The 17023-nt window shown below is 65.3% G+C and overlaps 4 protein-coding genes across 4 annotated transcripts; 3 read left to right on the top strand and 1 right to left on the bottom strand.

Annotated features, from left to right (window-relative positions):
- Positions 1-24: 24 nt before the first annotated feature.
- PFL1_05693 (uncharacterized protein) lies at positions 25-578 on the top strand (the record flags this gene model as incomplete). The annotated part of the gene is made up of 2 exons (XM_007883228.1): positions 25-400; positions 508-578. The coding sequence occupies 2 exons, from the start codon at positions 25-27 to the stop codon at positions 576-578; spliced, it is 447 nt and encodes a 148-aa protein (XP_007881419.1).
- A 4673-nt stretch (positions 579-5251) lies between these two features.
- Positions 5252-7964, top strand: PFL1_05692 (uncharacterized protein; the record flags this gene model as incomplete). The annotated part of the gene is made up of 2 exons (XM_007883227.1): positions 5252-7341; positions 7457-7964. 2 exons carry the CDS (start codon positions 5252-5254, stop codon positions 7962-7964), a joined length of 2598 nt encoding a protein of 865 aa, XP_007881418.1.
- A 435-nt stretch (positions 7965-8399) lies between these two features.
- On the bottom strand, positions 8400-12228 carry PFL1_05691 (uncharacterized protein; the record flags this gene model as incomplete). The annotated part of the gene is made up of 2 exons (XM_007883226.1): positions 8400-9544; positions 9633-12228. The coding sequence occupies 2 exons, from the start codon at positions 12226-12228 to the stop codon at positions 8400-8402; spliced, it is 3741 nt and encodes a 1246-aa protein (XP_007881417.1).
- A 1385-nt stretch (positions 12229-13613) lies between these two features.
- On the top strand, positions 13614-16239 carry PFL1_05690 (uncharacterized protein; the record flags this gene model as incomplete). The annotated part of the gene is made up of 3 exons (XM_007883225.1): positions 13614-15323; positions 15444-15658; positions 15774-16239. 3 exons carry the CDS (start codon positions 13614-13616, stop codon positions 16237-16239), a joined length of 2391 nt encoding a protein of 796 aa, XP_007881416.1.
- Between the last annotated feature and the right edge of the window lie 784 nt (positions 16240-17023).

Below are 17023 nucleotides of genomic sequence, written 5' to 3'. Positions count from 1 at the left end.
CACAAAACATATCCCCCCGCCACGATGAAGGTCGCAGCCACGCTCGCCGTCCTCTTTGCCTCTGCCGCCGCCGTGCTCGCAAAGGAGCCGCCGACGGAGCTCCAGGTGGGCGTCAAGCACCGCCCTACGGACTGCCCCATCAAGTCGCAAAACGGCGACCGCCTCAGCATGCACTACACGGGAACGCTGTGGGACAAGACCAAGTTTGACTCGTCGCTCGACCGCAACCAGCCGTTCGAGTTCACCCTGGGCACCGGCCAGGTCATCCGCGGCTGGGACCGCGGCCTGACCGACATGTGCATCGGCGAGAAGCGCAAGCTCCAGATCCCCCCCGAGCTCGGGTACGGCTCGCGAGGCGCGGGAGGTGTCATTCCTCCCAACGCGGCGCTCGTCTTTGACGGTGAGTGCCTGCGGGGCCCGCGCAGCTATGTCGTGGCGAGGCAGACCGGTGGCGGTTGGACTGATGGTCGCCTTGTCCCGCTTCTGCCCCCTTTTCTTTCGACCCAGTCGAGCTCCTCGACATTCTGGGCCCGCGGGCCGACGCTGCCAAGGCGGCTGCTCGCAAGGACGAGCTCTGATCCTGCTCTGCCCCTTGTACAGCCGACATCAATGCAACGCAGAACAATCCGTCGTTGGACGACGCTGGGACGTCGCAGAAGGGTTGCGAGGTCGAAGATCAATAATGGAACCGTTGCTGACGACGTGTGAAGCCTGTGGGGGACGAGCCTGCCGCTCTGTGCCATGGAGGAGATCGAGGTGCTGTCGGAGTCGACAATGTGGCTGCTGCGACGACGCCACCACGAGGTGATGGCCCGATGTTGAGCTTTATCCTGTGCCGTGTCGGCCCCGATTCAGTGCCAAGCGCGGTCGTGCCTGGCGGTGCCATGCTCGCCGCGCCTTTGGCCCCTGACCGGGAAGCCAGACAGCTGCAAGGAGATGCCGGACGCTCAAAAGAGGGTTCCGGGGTCTGTGGCGCTGGCCCTCGGCGTGGCTACCGGTATCGGCATCGCCACCAGCGGCAGCAGCAAGACCAGCATCGACTGCGATCGGCATGCCAGTCATCGACTTTGGCTTCTTCGACCTTCGACGTCGATCGACAGACGTGTGCGCGTACGCTGCTCCCCGCGGTGGAAACGGTGGGCGGCGTCGAGACGCACCGTATCGTACAGGACGTACCGCACGTACGGCACGGCAGCGGCCCCGGCTGGCTGGCTGGCGGACCAAGACGACGACGAGAACGTGCGGATTGCCGGCTTGGAGTTGGCCTGCATCGGAACACGGCCACCCATCGACCCACCTGCCCCTATGTAGCCATGGGTGGCCTTTCCCCACCTTCTTCTGCGGGCTGCTCGCAGAAAGAGGTTTGCCGCCCGCACGCCCGGCAGCTGCTCTCCACGGCGTCAAGTTGACCGTCGGAACGAGGCGGTGCGATGGCGTGCTGTCGCTACCGTGCGTACGGTACCCGTACCGCCAGCTCTAGATGAGGCGGCAAGCGTGGCGACGGGCCGGGCCTCTGTCTGCTCTATCTATCTCTTCTTCTGTCGAGAAGAAGATGTGAATTAGGCTCAGGCGAGGACCAAGAGATGCGGCGGAAGAGGGTGCTCCTTAGGGCTTTGGCGCCTCGAAGGCGGCTTCTGGCCAATAACAGCCCGGCGTTTTCCTCTGGGCGCTCCATTATATTTCGCTTGCAACCCCTCAACTCGTTGCCGAGGCATGGGCGGAGACGAGAGGCGGGGCGATACCGTATGTACACAGACAGAAGGCTTGCTTGCGATGGCCTCGTACGTCTTGCTCCTTGTGCTGGGAAGAGGCTGACTCGGTGTCGAAACAAAGGATTGCAAGACCGGGCGTCGAGAGCTCGATCGAGGGTGCGGGTGCGAGCCAGAGGTAGGATCCGACAAAGGGGCGGCGCGATCAGAGCAAGGTGGCCCGATGGTGAGAAGAGGGAAAAAGCGCCGGGCCCTTGCAGCTCGCACACGAGGCTGGGTTCGCTGGGGCCAGGAGGAGGTCGAGGCTAGGGCGGAGCGCATCGCCACACGGGCTGCCCGTCGCCGAGGAGGGGCCAGGGCTGACGGCGGACAGGCAGGGGTGTATGCCTGCCTGCCATATCATGCTGAGGGCGACGGCGGCCCGGTACTGCAGCCCAACTACCTGACCCACCTGGTCCAGCCTGCCTGCCTGGCTGGTTGGGTTCGCGTCGCGGGCCGCAGGGGCCGGCAAGCCGTCGGGAGTGGCCGTCTGGCCTTGGCTTGGCCGCCTCTTCGCCTTGTGCCATCGTCGCCATGGCTGCATCGAAGCGGCCTAGCCAGTTGTAAGTCTTTGGCATGAGGTCAAGCTGCCCCTCGTCGACCGGGTACCGGCGTGGCCCGCTTCGGCGATGCAGACAGGTGAGCCGTCTGGCGTCGCTCCATCAAAGGGGCCTCAACGGCCATGGCAGAGGTAGATTCATTTGTCCACGCTTTGATCCTGGCTGACGCTACGGTAGCTGTGCGATGAGACGGGGAGAAAGTCGCCTGCTCCGACGCCGAGGCGAGGGCCGAAGTTCCACACAGCCTGCCACCTTGCTTGCTTTTCGAGTACGCGGGGCGTCGACGTCGACGTCCGGTGTACCTCACCACGTACGTAGGTCGTGTCGAAGCATGCAGGCAGGCGGTCCAAGCAGCAGGCAGGCAAGGCCAGGCAATTGGACGGGGGCGTCGGCGAGGGCGTTCTAGGGACCTTAACTGCCTCATGGCCCAGGCCGGCCGGTTGGCTACGGTGCGGTGGCAACGTACCTACACGCACCCGGGCGGCCAAGGCTCGACGCCGGAAGACAGCCGGTGGGCCTGGCGCCGCTCTGTCGTGCGTGCTTGGCTTCTGCAGAAGCACATGCATGCTTCATGCAGCTGGGCCCCTTGAGCCTAGCCTGGGCTGGCTGGTCTGCCCTAGCCTGCCCTGCCCTGGGCTTGCCTGCCTGCCTGCTGGCTGGTCGCCGCGGTAGGTCTCTTCGACGCGGGCGGGCAGCCAGGGCGGGCGGGGTGCCGGCGCCTCGTCGAGGATGCCGGACAGCCAAGGCAAGGCAGCCTTCCAGGGAGGCAGGGAGGCGAGGCAGGGCCAGGCCAGACAGGCCAGGACGTCCGTCAACGACGCTCGGTCCTTAGGACCCGGCCCCCCCCCCCCCCCCACCCATATCCAACGCCATCGCCCCCACCTCGCTCTCCGCTCCTTTCTTTTCATCACCCTCGCTCCGTCAACGACCCCTATTCCCTCTCTAGTACTAGGCCTTTGCCCTTCCATCCTCGCCGCCCGCAACGTCGCAGCCTGTGGCTCACTCAGGACGGGTCGGATTCCAGTCGACGCTACCACCTCGTTACCGCAAACGCAGCGCGCGCGCCCTTCTTGCACACTCACTACTCTCGCACCTCCTTGCTTGCTTCTGGCTTCAAATACCAACGAACCCACCATCGCGGCCACACAGACCGCCGGGACCGCTTTGCACCACCGACCCTTGCTCGACGCCAGGACTTTTGCCCCGCCGCACCAGCCCCGCCTCTTCTTTGTTCCCTTTGGCCCAAGTTTGCCCACCCTCAAACAGACCCACCTCGCCGCCCCACCCATCGGCGGCCACCTCGATACCGACGACCGGGGCTGCGTAGCATCACAACCACTCCCGCCCTCTGCGCTGTCGTTCTGCAGGCCACCACCCCTGCGCCTGCCTCCTTCTGCCCCCCAGCTTACGGCCATCTGCAGCACCGACGTTGGTCGAGTCGAGCAAGCAGCAGTGGCAGCAGTACAGCACCTGCAGTCACCTTCAGCCCACGCCCAGCGCCACCGTCTGACACCTCTCACCGCATCGATAGGCCGTAGCAACTCGCCGAGCGCTCGGACCTGCACAGCTGCCTGCAATCCCTCGGCGCCCAGCCCTCACACACCGGCATCTCGCGCAGCACGTACACCTCGCTGACGTTCCGGCCCTTCGACGGCGGCCCGACCAGCAAGCCACCCTCTCGCTCGACGCAGCAACGCAGTGGCAACGTCACGGTCGCACAGTCCTTCAACAACCGCTTCGATATTGGCCTGTTGCCTCCTCGCCGCTCGCCGTTCCACGTCGAACAGCTCGATCGGTGAGTTTGAGCATCTTGGCCAGATTTGGCGCTTGAGCTACGCCCCTAGTAGCCAAGAGTAGAGGCGTCGAACCGAGCGTTGGCTCGGGCCTGCACCTGTGCTACCGCAGTCAGGCGCCGCCAGACATTATTGGGCCCATCGCTCTTCTGGCTAGCGCCTTTGCGCTGCCTCTCGGACCGCATCGGGAGCGCTTCGGCCACAATGTGACCCGTCGCTTCCTGAATAAGAGCGGACCTTGCTCCGCCCAGGCGCCGAGCGAGGGCCATTGCTTCTTCCATTCGCGCCCACACCAATCGTCGTCCCAGCCACCAACTGACCTCGCGCCCTTCGGAACCTTTCCCGCCCACCCCTCTCGACGAAGACTGTCGACCCACATCCCGTCGTCACCGACGCCGCCTTCTTGGCCCCACCTCATACGTGAGTAGTAGCGTTCTGTCGGGCGGCCGTTGTGACGGGACACATACCTACATATCAAGGAAGCTCGAAGCGATCGTCCCGTCCACTTCTCCCTTTCCAGCCGCTCCACAGTCAAGCTCACGCTGCTTTCTTCGCTTTTCTCTACGGGTCCCTTCTTTGCGACAGCCTTGTCGCCCTTTGCTCTCTCACTGCAGCACGTCGACTCGCGCTCGGCCTACACAGCCACGGCCTCGGACCAAGCCGCGTCATTGCCCGGTGCGACACCTCCTGTCGGTCGAGTTGACCTCGCCTTCCGCCCTTCCAAGCTCACGTTGCCAGTGCAACGTAGCTCGTCAATTCCTTTCCGCTTCGAGACATCGCAGGAGGTGAGTGACTGACTGGTCAACCCTCGGACGAGGCCCCGCGATACCCTCGCAACCTTACCGGATTGGGCTGGGGCCGTAGGCCGGCACGGGTTCCCGCCGCCCCAAGTTATCGCGCGCCGTCGCTCCGAGATGAGCTCCCCGTTTGGTCCCACCGCCTGCGCAGCGTCCCCGCTGACCTCTGCCGCATGCTTCATCGACCCCTCTCTCTCCCTCTCTCTCTCTTCAGTTATAACCGACCGATCTCCTTGCCTCGCGCGCCAGTTGCCTGGAGCACTCCTTTTTCGTTTGCCGCCACACGCACAACGCTCCTTTCCGAACGCGCCTGGACTCGACCTTGTCCAACAACGCAAAGTCTCCTCACCAACATGGACGGCCTCAACCTCCTCGACGGCTCTTCGGACTTCGACAGCTTCCTCAACCACGAGTTTCTCCTTGGCGGTTCGGCCGAAAAAGTCGACGATCTCTTCCGCAATGCCGATGCCATCGACTCGCCGTCCACATTCCACTCTCCTCGCTCCATGCAGTCCGACTCGAACGACCCCGTGGCCCCGACGTCGAACGGCGCTTCGTCTGCGCAACTGAACGATCAGCTGCATGGCTTCGGTGCGGCGGACTTCGCACGCCAGGCCTTTGGCCCCACCGCGATGGCTGCGAGTGCGTCGTTCAACCCTGACATCTTCCAGCCACGTTTCGACGGGATCAATGGTCACCCCTTCCAGTCGTTCACGCCGCAGCAGAGCGCCGAAATGTGGCGCTCGATTACCGAAGGAGCTGGCCTCGCACAGTCGATCGGCTCGCTTGCCCTGGACAACGTGCCGCCGCCGCCGCTGCAAGCCGCGCCGTTCCCCTTCGCTCAGAATGTCCAGATCAAGAGCGAAGACGACTGCAACGCCCTCTCGACGTCGTTGGCCTTCCTCAACCAGCCATTTTCGACGCCGACGCAGCCCGATGTGACGCTTCCCAACGAGATGGTCGCCAGCCCGCCGTTTGAGAAGAAGCGGAAGCTCTCGGTGATCGACTCTCAGGCGGTAGCGGCCGTGGCGTCTGTGTCTGCAGATGCCGCATCGGAGGCTGCAATGGCCAAAGGACCTTCGCCAAAGAAGGGCGGCAAAAAGAAGGTCGCAAAAGCGGGCGATGCCGCTCCGAGCGCGGCCGGCACCCGCGAAAGCGAGCACGCCGAATCTGCGATGGGAGCCGAAGGCTCATACTCGCAGGACAAGTCGACGAAGAAGTCGAGCCAGAGGCGACCTCCCCCCTCGGCCTCGCAGTTTACCGAGGCGGGTAATCCGTTCCCCGTCATCGACACGACCGCCAAGCACTCCAGCCTGTTTGTCCACCCAGACACCTCGGGCCTCACCAAGCGGGAGGCCAGACTGGTCAAGAACCGCGCCGCCGCATTTCTCTCTCGCCAGAGGAAGCGCGAGCAGTTCGAGGAGCTCGAGGTCAAGTGCAAGGCCATGTCGATTATGGCTTGGCGCATGTGGGAGGTCATCGCGGGACACAATGCGGGGATCGAAAGGCTCGGCCAGACAGTGCTGCCCTCCCTGCTCTCGCCCGAGGACCCCATGGCCATCATCTGTCTCGAACAGGTCATCGCCAAGCAGGGCGCTAGCATCGCTCCCACCGCCGACGATGCGCTGCTGGCGCCGAGCCGCGACAGCGCCGAGCCCGATGGCGGATGCGGCGACGCCCAGCAGCAAGATGGTGCCAACGTCTCCCGACCGTGGCAGGCGGACGCCATCGACAAGCTCAAGGCCGACCTCGCCGCATCCCGCCAGCGGGAGCAGAACCTCATGTTCGAGCTCGAGGCGCTCAAGCAGGCTAGGCCCAGCGCTTCTCCCCCGGCCCAGACACCGGCAGGTGCCGCCGCCGACGCACCGACGTTCTGGCAGTCCGGCCCCGAGACGCTGCCCGTTGCGCCCTTCCGCGATGCTCAGCCGCATGGGCCTCTGCTCACGATTGCCCCAGGCCTTGCGCCCGACGTCAACGTCCCCTCGTCGCAAGCGGCCTCGGAGCCCTCGGCCAGCCTCGCCGGCAGCACCAGGATCAAGGAGGAGGACGCAGAGACATCCTTCAACTTTGCCGTCACGCCCACCATCGAGAGCTTCTCGGAGGCGGCGCGCAAGAGCAAGCGGTCGCAGCTGCCGCGGATCGGCACTCCCAGGTTCGGGCTGGGCCTGCTCTACCGCAACGCACGGTCGGGAGCGTCTGCGGCTACCACGCCATCCATTCCGTCTTCTCCATCGTCGCTCTCCACGTCTAGCGACGCGACACACCGTGGCTCTGGCAGCGCAGGCGACCAGCATCACCACACCCTCGGCCAGCTGGCAAACCCTCGCAGGTCGGCGAGCAGCATGGCCTTGATGGTGATCCTCTTCAGCATCGCGCTTCTCGGCATGCCTGCCAACGACCTGGCCAAGCTCGGCATCAGCAGAACCAGCGGCGAGCTCAACAGGTGAGTGGTGGTCGCGAACCGAGGCTAGACTAGATTGTGTTGGCGAACCGCCCTACTGACGTTCACTGCTATACGCTTTCCCTTCGTGCCGCCTGATTGCATCCCCGTGTCGCAGCGGCTTCTCGCTGGGTCAAGTGCTCGGACCCGTGGAGCCGGCCTCGCGCTACTCGCTCATTAAGCCAGCGGGCGACGATGATGAAGACGAGACCGAGGACGAGCGTGTTGCCGCCACCCAGCCTTCGTCCCACCTTTCGGACACGGATCTCAGCCTCGGCTTTGACGTCGATTCGCACCTGTCGCCTCAGCAGCGGCAGCAGCAGCAGCAGCAGCAGCAGCAGCAGCAGCAGCAGCAGCAGCAACAGAGCAAGTCGCAGCAGACCAAGTCGCAACAGCTGCAGCAGACGCGACCGACCGCGATCATGGTCGACACCGAAATGACCGACGAGGCTCCCGCACCAATGTCATCGTCGCTGCCGCCGCCGCCGCCTCAGCACGATCCGTCCAACACGAATCTGCTCGGATCCTCGGCCGTCGCTGCCGTCGCTGCAGCGGCTGCGTTTGCCCAGATCAAGAAAAAGGAGACAGTACCTGGCGGCGGAGCGGCTCCGTGGTCGTTGATCTAGGCTGGCAGCGAGGATGCCCGTCAGCCTCCTGCCTGACCTGCCGGTCATCTCTGCGCAGTGCGGTCGCCGCCGCTGCCGTGCTCTCGCCATGCCGTTCCCGTCTGCCGTCTGCCGTCTGCCGTCACCCGTCACTTGTCACCCACCCGCTTCCTCGCCATGCTCTTCCTTCTGCCTACCTGCCCGCGCCTGCACATCGTCGCAACCTACACATGTAGCCATACTCTTTCCCGTTCTGGGCATTCGACATGCTGAACCAGCAGCCAGATCACATCGAACTCGCCTGCTTCCCCTTTTTCCCCCCGGTCCTGATCTCGATGCTGGCCATTGCCAGAGCACCACGGCGATCGCATCACAGCCTGCAAGGCGGGTGAAGGCACAGCCGTCGTTTCCGATTGGGCTACAAGGGTGGCCAGCGAGCGCGCATGCCGTACCTCGCTACTCGTCATCGCCCTCGTCGGCATCATCATCATCGTCGTCGTCGTCGTCGTCCTCGTCTTCGCTGACCTCGAGGCCCTTTTCGCGCATCCTCGCCTTGTCCTTTTTGCGCTTGGAGCTCAGCTCCTCGAGGAGGACGAGGAGGTCCTCGTTTTCCTTTGTCAGGTCCTCCTTTTCCGCCCTGAGCCTCTTCATCTCCTCGTCCTCCTTCTTGCCTTGCGCCGTCGCTCCCTTGCTCTTCTTGTCGCCGCTGCCCGACCCCGCCGCTGCAGCAGCAGCAGCAGCAGAGGATTTGAGGGACTCGACTTCGTCCTGCTTGGTCTTGAGGTCCGAAGAGAGGCTCTCGATCCGGCTCGCCTGTTCCTCGACCCGCACCTGGATCTCGGACCGCTCCTGCGTCACCGTCGACAGCTGCGCCGTGAGCGAGTCAACCTCCTCGGTCTTGGCGTGCAGCACCCGCTCCTGCTCCTCCTTCTCCGCCTTGGCGCTGGCCTCGAGACGCTGCAGCCGCTCGACGACCTCGTCGTGCTCCCTCGTCTTGGCCTCGAGCGAGCGCGCCCGCTCCTCCTCCCGCGCCTGGCTCGCGGCCTCGACCTGCCGCAGCTGCTCGACCAGCTCGTCGTGCTTCTTCCTCCACTCCGCAACCTCTGCCTCGCTCGCCGCCTTTGCCTCGGCCACAGCGGCCGCGGCGGCCTCGTCGCCCCGTTGAGCGTCCTTTGCCGAAGCAGAGGCGATCTCCTGTTGGAAGTGGGACACCTTCGCCTCAATCTCGGCGCGGGCCGACTCGAGCTCCGCCTTGACCTTCTTGACCTCTTCCTCGACCTCGGCCTTGGCGGCAGTGATCGACTCCACTTCGGTCCGGATCGCCGTGACCTCGTCCTGGAGCTGCTGCATCCGGGGCACCGACTGGGCCGATTCGGATTCCAGCTGCTCGATGCGCTCCGCGGCGGCCTTGCGCTCCTCGTCCAGAAGCCGGCTGAGCTCCTCGACCCTCTTTTCGAGCACCTCGAGCTCGCGCCCCTGCTTGCCGATCGTATCACGAGCCGAGTCGAGTTGGCGCTGCGCATCCAGCAGCTCGGTCGTTGCCGAGGCCTGCTGCGTCGAGGACGAGGCCGGGTCGACCAGGATCGTCTTTTGGATCATGACTGCAACAGGGCGTGGAAAAGGCGAGCGCATCGTCAGCATCGGCACAACCGAGCAGACCAGAACTGCAGCCGCCCCATCGTGACTCACCAGAATTGGCCCGCCAGAACTCGACAAAGGCCCAGTCGAACCAGAGGCCCATCTTTCTCCTCCGGCTGAGGTGGCCCATGCCGCTCAGCTCCAGCTCGCGGTCCCTCGCTGCCTCCTCGTCCTCGTCGTCGTCGCCGCTCCGCTTTTTGTCGCCCGCTCGGGCAGACGCGTCGCCCGTCTCCTGCCCCGCACCCTGCGCAGCCCCCTCAGCCCCAACGGCGGCAGCCGAAGCGGCAGCAGCGGCGGCCAGACGGGCCTCCTCCCTCTCGCGGGCGCGGAACTCGTTGAACTCGCGCTCCTCTTCCAGCCTTGCTAGCTTTTCGAGGCCGTCCGGGCTGACGTCGGCGAAGCGGGCATCGTCCTTGAGCCGCTCGAGGCGTACGGCGAAGTTGTCGGCTCCGATCCGCGAGAGGAGGATGGGCTGCATCGTGGCGCGCGTCACGGCGACGTTGCCCGGGTTCGTGTCGAACTCGTATGCCACTCCGAGGAGGAAGGCGGCCAGCGCCTGGACGAGCGGGTCAACGCCCGACGACTGCGCCACAGGCTGAATCAGCGCCTGCAGCGTCGCCGACTCGGACAGGAAGTCGCGCACGCTCAGCGGAGACTCGAACAGCCAGACGGAGAGGACGACGAGGTAGCCCGTCATGATGCGGGTCCAGTCGGCCGCCGAGAAACCGTTCGACGACGTCGATGCAAGCGTGCCAGCTCGCTCCCGCCGCACCGCGTCGGCCAGCTCGCGCTCGGCCATCGTCAGATTGCCGACGACGACCTGGATCAACGAAGCCTGGTCGTCGTCTTCGTCGTCGTCGTCGCCGCCGCCTCCATCTTCGTCCTCCTTTCGAAGGCGCTTGATCACCTGGCCTTCGGGGGTGACGGCAATCTGTCGAGCCACCTTTTTGGCCGTCTCGCTGCCGCGCACAACGTGGGAAAAGAGCATCGACGAGATGAGGTACTTGTAGGCGTCGCTGCCTCGCGCCGCGGCCTCGGTGGCTGGATTCTGCACCAGACCTTCGACCAGCACGCTGCCGGCGCTGTACGGTCGGTCTGCGTCGTTCTGCTGGTTGGGGTTGTCATCTGGCGGCGAGGCCATGGTGCTGAGGATGCCGAGGCGCGCATCGAGATTGTCGGCCACGTACGCCTCGAAGCACGCCAAGGCCGCCGCTCGCAGGCCAAGACCTCCCTTGGTGCCGGCGCCATTGACGGCAGTTCCGATCAGGGCCGCCACTGCGGGACGTGCAGGCAGCCGCGTGTAGGACGGTTCCGCCATTTGCTGCTGCTGCTGCTGCTGCGCATAGTCGCCCGAGGGACGACCGGACGCCGACGCCGAGCCGCCGGGCTGGTCGTGCGCGTCACCTGCTGCGACGCCTGCGCCGTCCGCCTCCTCCAGGATCATCTGGATGGGGAAGACGTGGAGCGTGGAGAGCTGGTCCTGGTTGACGCGAGATGCCCGCAGCAGCGAGGCCAGCACGTGGAGCGACTGAGCTTTGAGACTCGCAGGTGCCGTCGAGGCGAGCGCCAGCTCCGCAAGGCACTTTGTGACGCCGCACTGGAGCAGGGCGGCCTGGTTGGACTTCCTGCCTTCGCCCTGACCGCCGACGAGCATGCCGACGATGCCCACGACCAGCCTGGCGTTGAGCAGCTTCTGCTGGTCCCACTCCTGAAACGAGAACGCCTCGAGCTGCCGGGCGTGCTCCTGCTCGGCAAACGCGCCGCCATCTTGGCTGGGCGGTGGAGGGTAGAAGAGCAACGGCGCCAGCATGGGGATCGACAGGGTCTCGCGGAAGTAGTTCTGGTTTGAGACGTTGTAGCGCAGCAGCGCCTCGAGACCCTCGAGGGCGTCTTGGACGATGACGCCGCCCTCGATGCGACCCTCGACGGCGCAGACGTCGAGCAGCTTCTCAAAGACGCCCTCGAAGGCGACGAGCTTCTGGATGTCGGCGTTGCCGTGGACGAGGTGCGGGAGCAGGAGGAGCGCCTCGTTGCGCACAATCTCGGCCGAGGAGCCGGCGCCCTCTGCGAGGCACTCGAGGACAGCACCGCAGCCGCCGGGTGCCACCAGGACATGGTCCTGCACCCTCGAGGGGCGGTTCCGGAGCAACGAGCCGAGCAGCTGGAGCGAGGCGAAGCGAGTGTAGAAGGCGCGGTTGGGAGCGAGCAGTGGCAGCAGGGCATGGAGCGGACCGGGCTCGGAAAGGAAGATATCGGTGTTGAGCAGGCCGGCTGGCGGTCCTGCCTCGTACTGCTTCCTCTTGGCTCCCGGGCGGCGCTGAGGTTCGCTGCCGGCCGGCGGGACTTCGCAGAGGGTGATGCAGCACTCGATGAGCGCCCGGGCGAGCTCCTCGTCCTTGGCATCGCGCTCGAGGCTGACGAGTAGGGCTGGAAGGCCCTTTTCGCCGACGAGGCGGGTGTGGTCGCGGCTGAGTCCCTTGAGGGCGAGGACGGCGGCGCGGCGATCTTCGAGGGGCGACTGGGTCTCTTCTGCCTTTGTCAGACGGTCGGCCAGCGTCTGGACGGTGGCTGCGACGGTCTGCTGTCCCGAGCCCGGCTTGGCCAGCTGGGAGTACTGCTGCCGGAGGAAGTCGAAGCCGTGCAGCATGGTGAGGATGTGGGTCGATGCGGCGCAAGGGGTCGGGGGTGGATGGTGTGGCCCGGCTTGTTGGTCGAGGGGGTTTTGGAGGGGGAGAGGGATGACGCTCTGGCCTCGTGGCGAGACGATCGCCCTGTCGTGAGGGGGCCGAGGAGAGGAGCGAGAGACGAGGCGGTCGGTGTGTGAGTAGTCTGGGGGTGAGAGTATGTCGGAGGGTGGTGGGGAAGGTGCAAGGGAGGCCAGACGGAAACGCAGCCACCAGGGCAGCCAGCGGGCGAGGAAAGCAGGGCGGCCTCGAGGCCAGGGCACAAGAGGAGCGCGAGTGCTGTGCTGGCCGGCCAGCTGGACATGTGCAGGCCGAGGCCGAGGCCACCAACAGCTTCGCAGCCGTGGCCTGTGCAGGTCTGGCCTGGCCTGGCCGGGCCTGGCCTGCCTGGCCCCTCGCCGATCGGGGTGTGGGCTCGAGGGGCCACATCGGGAGAGTGCCATGCCTCCTGCCTTTGCGTCCGATTCCGGCGAATTGGCAGGCCGAGGATCGCCGCCGCCGGTGCTGCTGCAGGGCACTCCCGCGATCCGAGGCGTTTGGATGGCGCGCGCTCTTGGCCAGGCCAGGCCTACCTGACCTGGCCAGGGCGTGGGTGGCTCGGGTGTTTCGCCAACACCACACGTCGACGCCTTCCTTCCCGACCTCGACTCCCCGACCAACTCCACTCCACATCTTCAACGCGCGTAGAAGATAACCCGCTTCTGGCGCGTGGCAGTCACACCTCGCCTCTCGACCTCCTCACCCCATCCATCCGGCGCCTGTGTCTCCTTGCTTCCTGGACGCACTCTTGCTGCTCGTCACGTCCCACTCGCTGGCATCGGCGCGTGACTCTACCCTGTCTTGATACCCCCACAGACTGCACCCGTGGCCTACCAACCCGCCACCCGCCAATCGCATCGGCTTTGACCTCCAACAGACAGCCTCCGTCTTGCGCCATCTGCCCTGCCCTCTGCCGCGCCTCCCGTGGAACCGGACATCGCCCTGCCTCCACTCGCCGTCGACCGATATCCCGTCGCCCTCGCATTCACGCTTGGACATCCCCGGAAGCATCGCTGCGGTCTCGACGTCCTCGCCGCTGCGACTGCACACATTTCGCGATGCATCCGCGTCGTGCATAGCCCTACCTCTCGACCCGGATTCCCATCTCCGACTTGGCCCCACTCCACGACCGAAGACCGCAAACTTCCCCTGGCCTCGCCTTCTTTCGCCTAGTGCGGCTTGGCTCCTGCACTGAACCGGCAGCAGCGGGCTACATTCAGGGCGGCGCAGTGGTGACTTAACCGTCACGACCCTCTACCGCCCGATCGCGGCTTGCTCGACTGCCTCTGCTCGGCATCCGCTGGCTGCGATGAAGTACCTGCTCCAGGCCATCGAGGCCAAGCGCTCGTCGATTCGGCTCAATGACACCGACCTGCGCAAGCTCCTCACAGAGGTCCGCAAGGGCCGCGACGAGCGCGAAGAGTTTCTCGAGTCCATCGACCGCATCCTCACGGAGCTGCGCAACTACTCGGAGCACTCGGCCGCCTTTCTCTCCAAGGTCAGCAAGCGCGATGCGCCCGACTACTACGACGTGATCAAGCAGCCCATGGACCTTGGCACCATGCAGAAAAAGGTCAAGGCGGGCCAGTACAAGAGCAAGAAGCAGTTCGCCCACGACCTCGGCCTCATCTGGGACAACTGCCTCAAGTACAACACCGACCCCAGCCACCCGCTGCGCCGCAACGTCCACTTCATGCGCAAAAAGGCAGACCACCTGCTCGAGTTCATCAGCGACAAGAGCGATGTCAAGGACGCCCTCATCCAGTGGGAGGCCAACGAAGCCGCCCGCGCGGCCAAGGGTCAGGACGGCGATGACCGGGCGGGTCACGAGGCACCGGCGAGCTATGGCTTTGGCACCGCTGGTCGCATGAGCTCGCCAGCCGCCATCGCGCTCGACAAGCATGGATCGCGCTTTTCGGCAGGGCGGAAACGGCAGGATCCCCTCAGTGTGCCCTTCGACCAGCGGCCTGCATTTGTACGGACAGCCGAGTCCATGTCGACCTTTCAATCGCTCGACCGGTCGCTGCTGCAGGCAGAGTCAACCATCGCGTCTTGGACCCAAGCCGACAACAACGCCGGCCCATCGTCCCGTCGGATCCCTGCCGTTGTGAATGGTGCTGGCGGGCACGACGCCGAGCTGGTCCAGGCGTGCTCGACCATGGAAGGCCTCAAGGACCGCTCCCCTCTCGACCCGCTCTCTGCGACGCTCGAGGGCATCTTTCGGCCCAGCCTGCTCAAGGGCAAGGAAAGGGCCACGCCGGAGCTGCCTGCTTCGGTCGACGTGCTGGACGCATCTGCCTGCTGGTGGACTGCCTGTACCTCGGATGAGCTGATGATGGCCGGTCTCCCCGAGCTTCCCTCCTACGGCAGGCCGGGGCTCGCGGCGGTCAACGCAGGCGGAATCGTGTCAGATCCGGCGCCGCGGAGGAAGAAGCGGCGGCGGCTGCCACCGACCCAGCGGCCAGGCCTGCAAGGCCAGATTGCGCGCAACGTTCGCACCATCCAGAAGGTGCAGGAAACGCACCAGAAGTTTCTCAACCTGGCCCACGTCGTCGAGAGCGAGGCCCCGATACCGGCCTACCTCACCCACGTCTCGTCGGACGAGGAGAGCGACGACTACCCTTCCGCGGACGAGGACGACGAGCCGCCAGACGCGCACCTGGACCGCAACCCGCTGGCGCGCATCAGCCCAGAGTCGGCGCAGGACCATCTCGCGTGGAACACAAAGAACCTGCTCGCGCACCACGGCTTCGAGGGCGGGCATCGGGCGGCGGTCGACGTCCTGACCGACGTCATGGCCGAGTTCCTGATGAACGTTGGCCGGACGATGCGCGTCTACTCTGACCGGTACGCCAGCAAGATGAGCGCCGAAGAGATGATCCTGCACACACTGCTCGAGAGCGGCAACACTGACGTGGCCGGGCTCGAGAGCTACATCCGCGATGACGTCGAGCGGTACGGAGGCAAGATGGGCGATCTGCTGCGGAAGCTGCGGCAGTCGTACAAGGAGCAGCTGACGGTGAGTCGAGCCCTGGCCATGTGCCTCTTTCGGTCGTCTCTGTTGCCAGATCGGATCCGCTGACTTTGCCCGCCCGTGTCATGTTCCTCGCTTCTTTCTCCCTCCTCCCTCGACCAACAGCAAAGCGCCGAGAAGGGCGTGCTCGAGGACGATGCGCTGTTTGCCGACGGCGGTGAGGCTCTAATGAGCGGCAACTTTGCCGAAGGCCTGGGCGACGACTTTTTCGGCTTTCGCGAGATGGGCCTCGACCAGGAACTGGGCATCTCTGGCCTCACAGTGCCCAGCCGCCTTTTCCACGGCAGGGGCCAGGCCAGGGCGTCGGTCGCCGCAAAAGGGTACGTACAGGGCGGGGCACAGACGTCGATATGCACCGAGATCGAGACACATGCGCGGGCTGTTGCTGACGACCCTTGTCACCTTGCGCCCCTGGACGATTGCGCGCGAAAACAGAGTCGCAAAGGAGGAGGTGCTGCCTTATCCTCCCCCGCCGCCCTACGTACCGCTCACGTCGTCGGCGGTTCCCGCGCAGATCGGACTGCTGCAGGGGTGGTATCGGGAAAAGTTCCGGCAGCGGCGGGCCATGTCGAAGCCGGTCGACGTGGAAGAGGACGCCGAGGTGTGGGCCGACACGCTGCCGGACGAGGAGCAGGAGCGGCAAAAGTACAAGGTGCCGCCGACGGGCAAGCTGCCCAGCCGGCTGATGTGGACGCCCGGATGGGCGCAAAAGGCGCTCGCCAAGGCCGCTGCGGCCAACGGCGGCGGCGGTGGCGGTGCCGGAGCAGCAGACGGCCAGGCTGGCAGCGGCGGCGCCGGCGCAGCCGGGGCAGGTCGATCGTCGGGAGGCAGCGCAAAGGCCGGGAGCAAGGCGGCAGGGCCTAAGCGGAAGCGGGTGGGCAGCAGCGCCGTCGCCGCTTGACGTGACCGTCCCGCGAGGCATCAGCTAGGCGTCGACGTTCACCACCCTTTCGGAAGACCAGCCGATGAGCGCAAACCATCCCCGCCCCACGTGCGAAGACACCAAGACTGCCTTCCAACCAGAGTCCCAGAATCCCGTTCAGGCACGCGGATGGGCCCTTGAAAGACAAGATGCCGCGGTGGGCGTCGACGCGTCGCGAGCCTTGGTGTGTGCGTGGTGCCCCGAGTCCGTCTGGCGGCGAAGCGCACAAGGGAGAGCTAGAACTCCCTATCCCGCCGATCCGCCGACGTACTCGACCAGCTGCGGTTGACCACGTCCGTCGTTTCTCGGACCGCTATTCAGGTCGCTCCTTTAAAGCGATAATGGACGAGTGACTGAATCTAGTCGAGGAAGGGTACGGGGGGGGGGAGGGCTTATTTCAGGCCGGGTTGTTTAGAGTGGCGCGCCAGAGCCACTTGCTTGCAGGTACTGTATGTAGACAAGAGCCGCTTCTTTCAGAGTGGCTGCGGTGCGCGATGATACGTATTTCGTCAAGGTAGACGAGGACGGGAGGGTCTTATTTTAGGCAGGGTTCTTTAGAGTGGCGCGCCAGAGCCACTGTTGGAAAGGGATCGAGCCACCAGGGCGATCCGGCCACGGGGGGAGGGTCTTATTTTAGGCAGGGTTCTTTAGAGTGGCGCGCCAGAGCCACTTCGGAGCGGATCGAGCCACCAGGGCGATCCAGCCACGCGGGGACGGGGGAGGGATTTTTTGTGTGCTTGCTCGCAGGCAGCTCTGGGGGGGA

Source organism: Pseudozyma flocculosa (genome assembly GCF_000417875.1).
Source record: "Pseudozyma flocculosa PF-1 unplaced genomic scaffold scaffold00021, whole genome shotgun sequence".
Classification (NCBI taxonomy): Eukaryota; Fungi; Basidiomycota; class Ustilaginomycetes; order Ustilaginales; family Ustilaginaceae; genus Pseudozyma; species Pseudozyma flocculosa.
Note: the sequence above shows the minus strand (reverse complement) of the source record. Positions and strands in the feature narration are given on the sequence as shown.